The following is a 385-nucleotide window of genomic DNA, read 5'->3' as shown; positions in this document are numbered from 1 at the left end:
CCCCTGCCGGCAGGCCGACATTGAGCAGCTGGACCCCCGAGGACGCACCCCGCTGCACTTGGCCACCACACTGGGCCATCTCGAGTGTGCCAGGGTGCTGCTGAAGCATGGGGCCGACGTGGGCAAGGAGAACCGCAGCGGCTGGACGGGTGAGCTGGGGAGGGGCTTCGCTGCCTCCAGTCCTCCATCAAGCTGCCCTGGCGCAGCCATGGGCACTGGCATGGGCACAGGCACGAGCACGGGCACGCTCAACCTGTTGCTGCAGCTCCCCGGGGCACTGCTCACGCGGTGGTACATGCACATGGCCCCAGCTCTGCTGTGCCGTGCCATGTCATGCCACGCCGTGCCACGCTCCCGGGCGCTGTCTCTCTCTGCCCCGCAGTCC

At 69.1% G+C, this 385-nt stretch overlaps 1 protein-coding gene across 1 annotated transcript in view; it reads left to right on the top strand.

Annotated features, from left to right (window-relative positions):
* Positions 1–4: 4 nt before the first annotated feature.
* LOC104489497 (ankyrin repeat domain-containing protein 13B-like) overlaps positions 5–385 on the top strand; it is a gene marked incomplete at both ends in the record, with an annotated part of 1508 nt that continues 1127 nt past the window's right edge. The window contains 2 exons of the mRNA XM_010131662.1: positions 5–149; positions 181–212. Of these exons, the coding sequence (XP_010129964.1) occupies positions 5–149; positions 181–212 (177 nt within the window). The remainder of the gene's footprint in view (positions 150–180; positions 213–385) is intronic.

This window comes from Buceros rhinoceros, unplaced genomic scaffold (assembly GCF_000710305.1).
Source record: "Buceros rhinoceros silvestris isolate BGI_N320 unplaced genomic scaffold, ASM71030v1 scaffold27382, whole genome shotgun sequence".
NCBI classification, from domain to species: domain Eukaryota; kingdom Metazoa; phylum Chordata; class Aves; order Bucerotiformes; family Bucerotidae; genus Buceros; species Buceros rhinoceros.
Note: the sequence above shows the minus strand (reverse complement) of the source record. Positions and strands in the feature narration are given on the sequence as shown.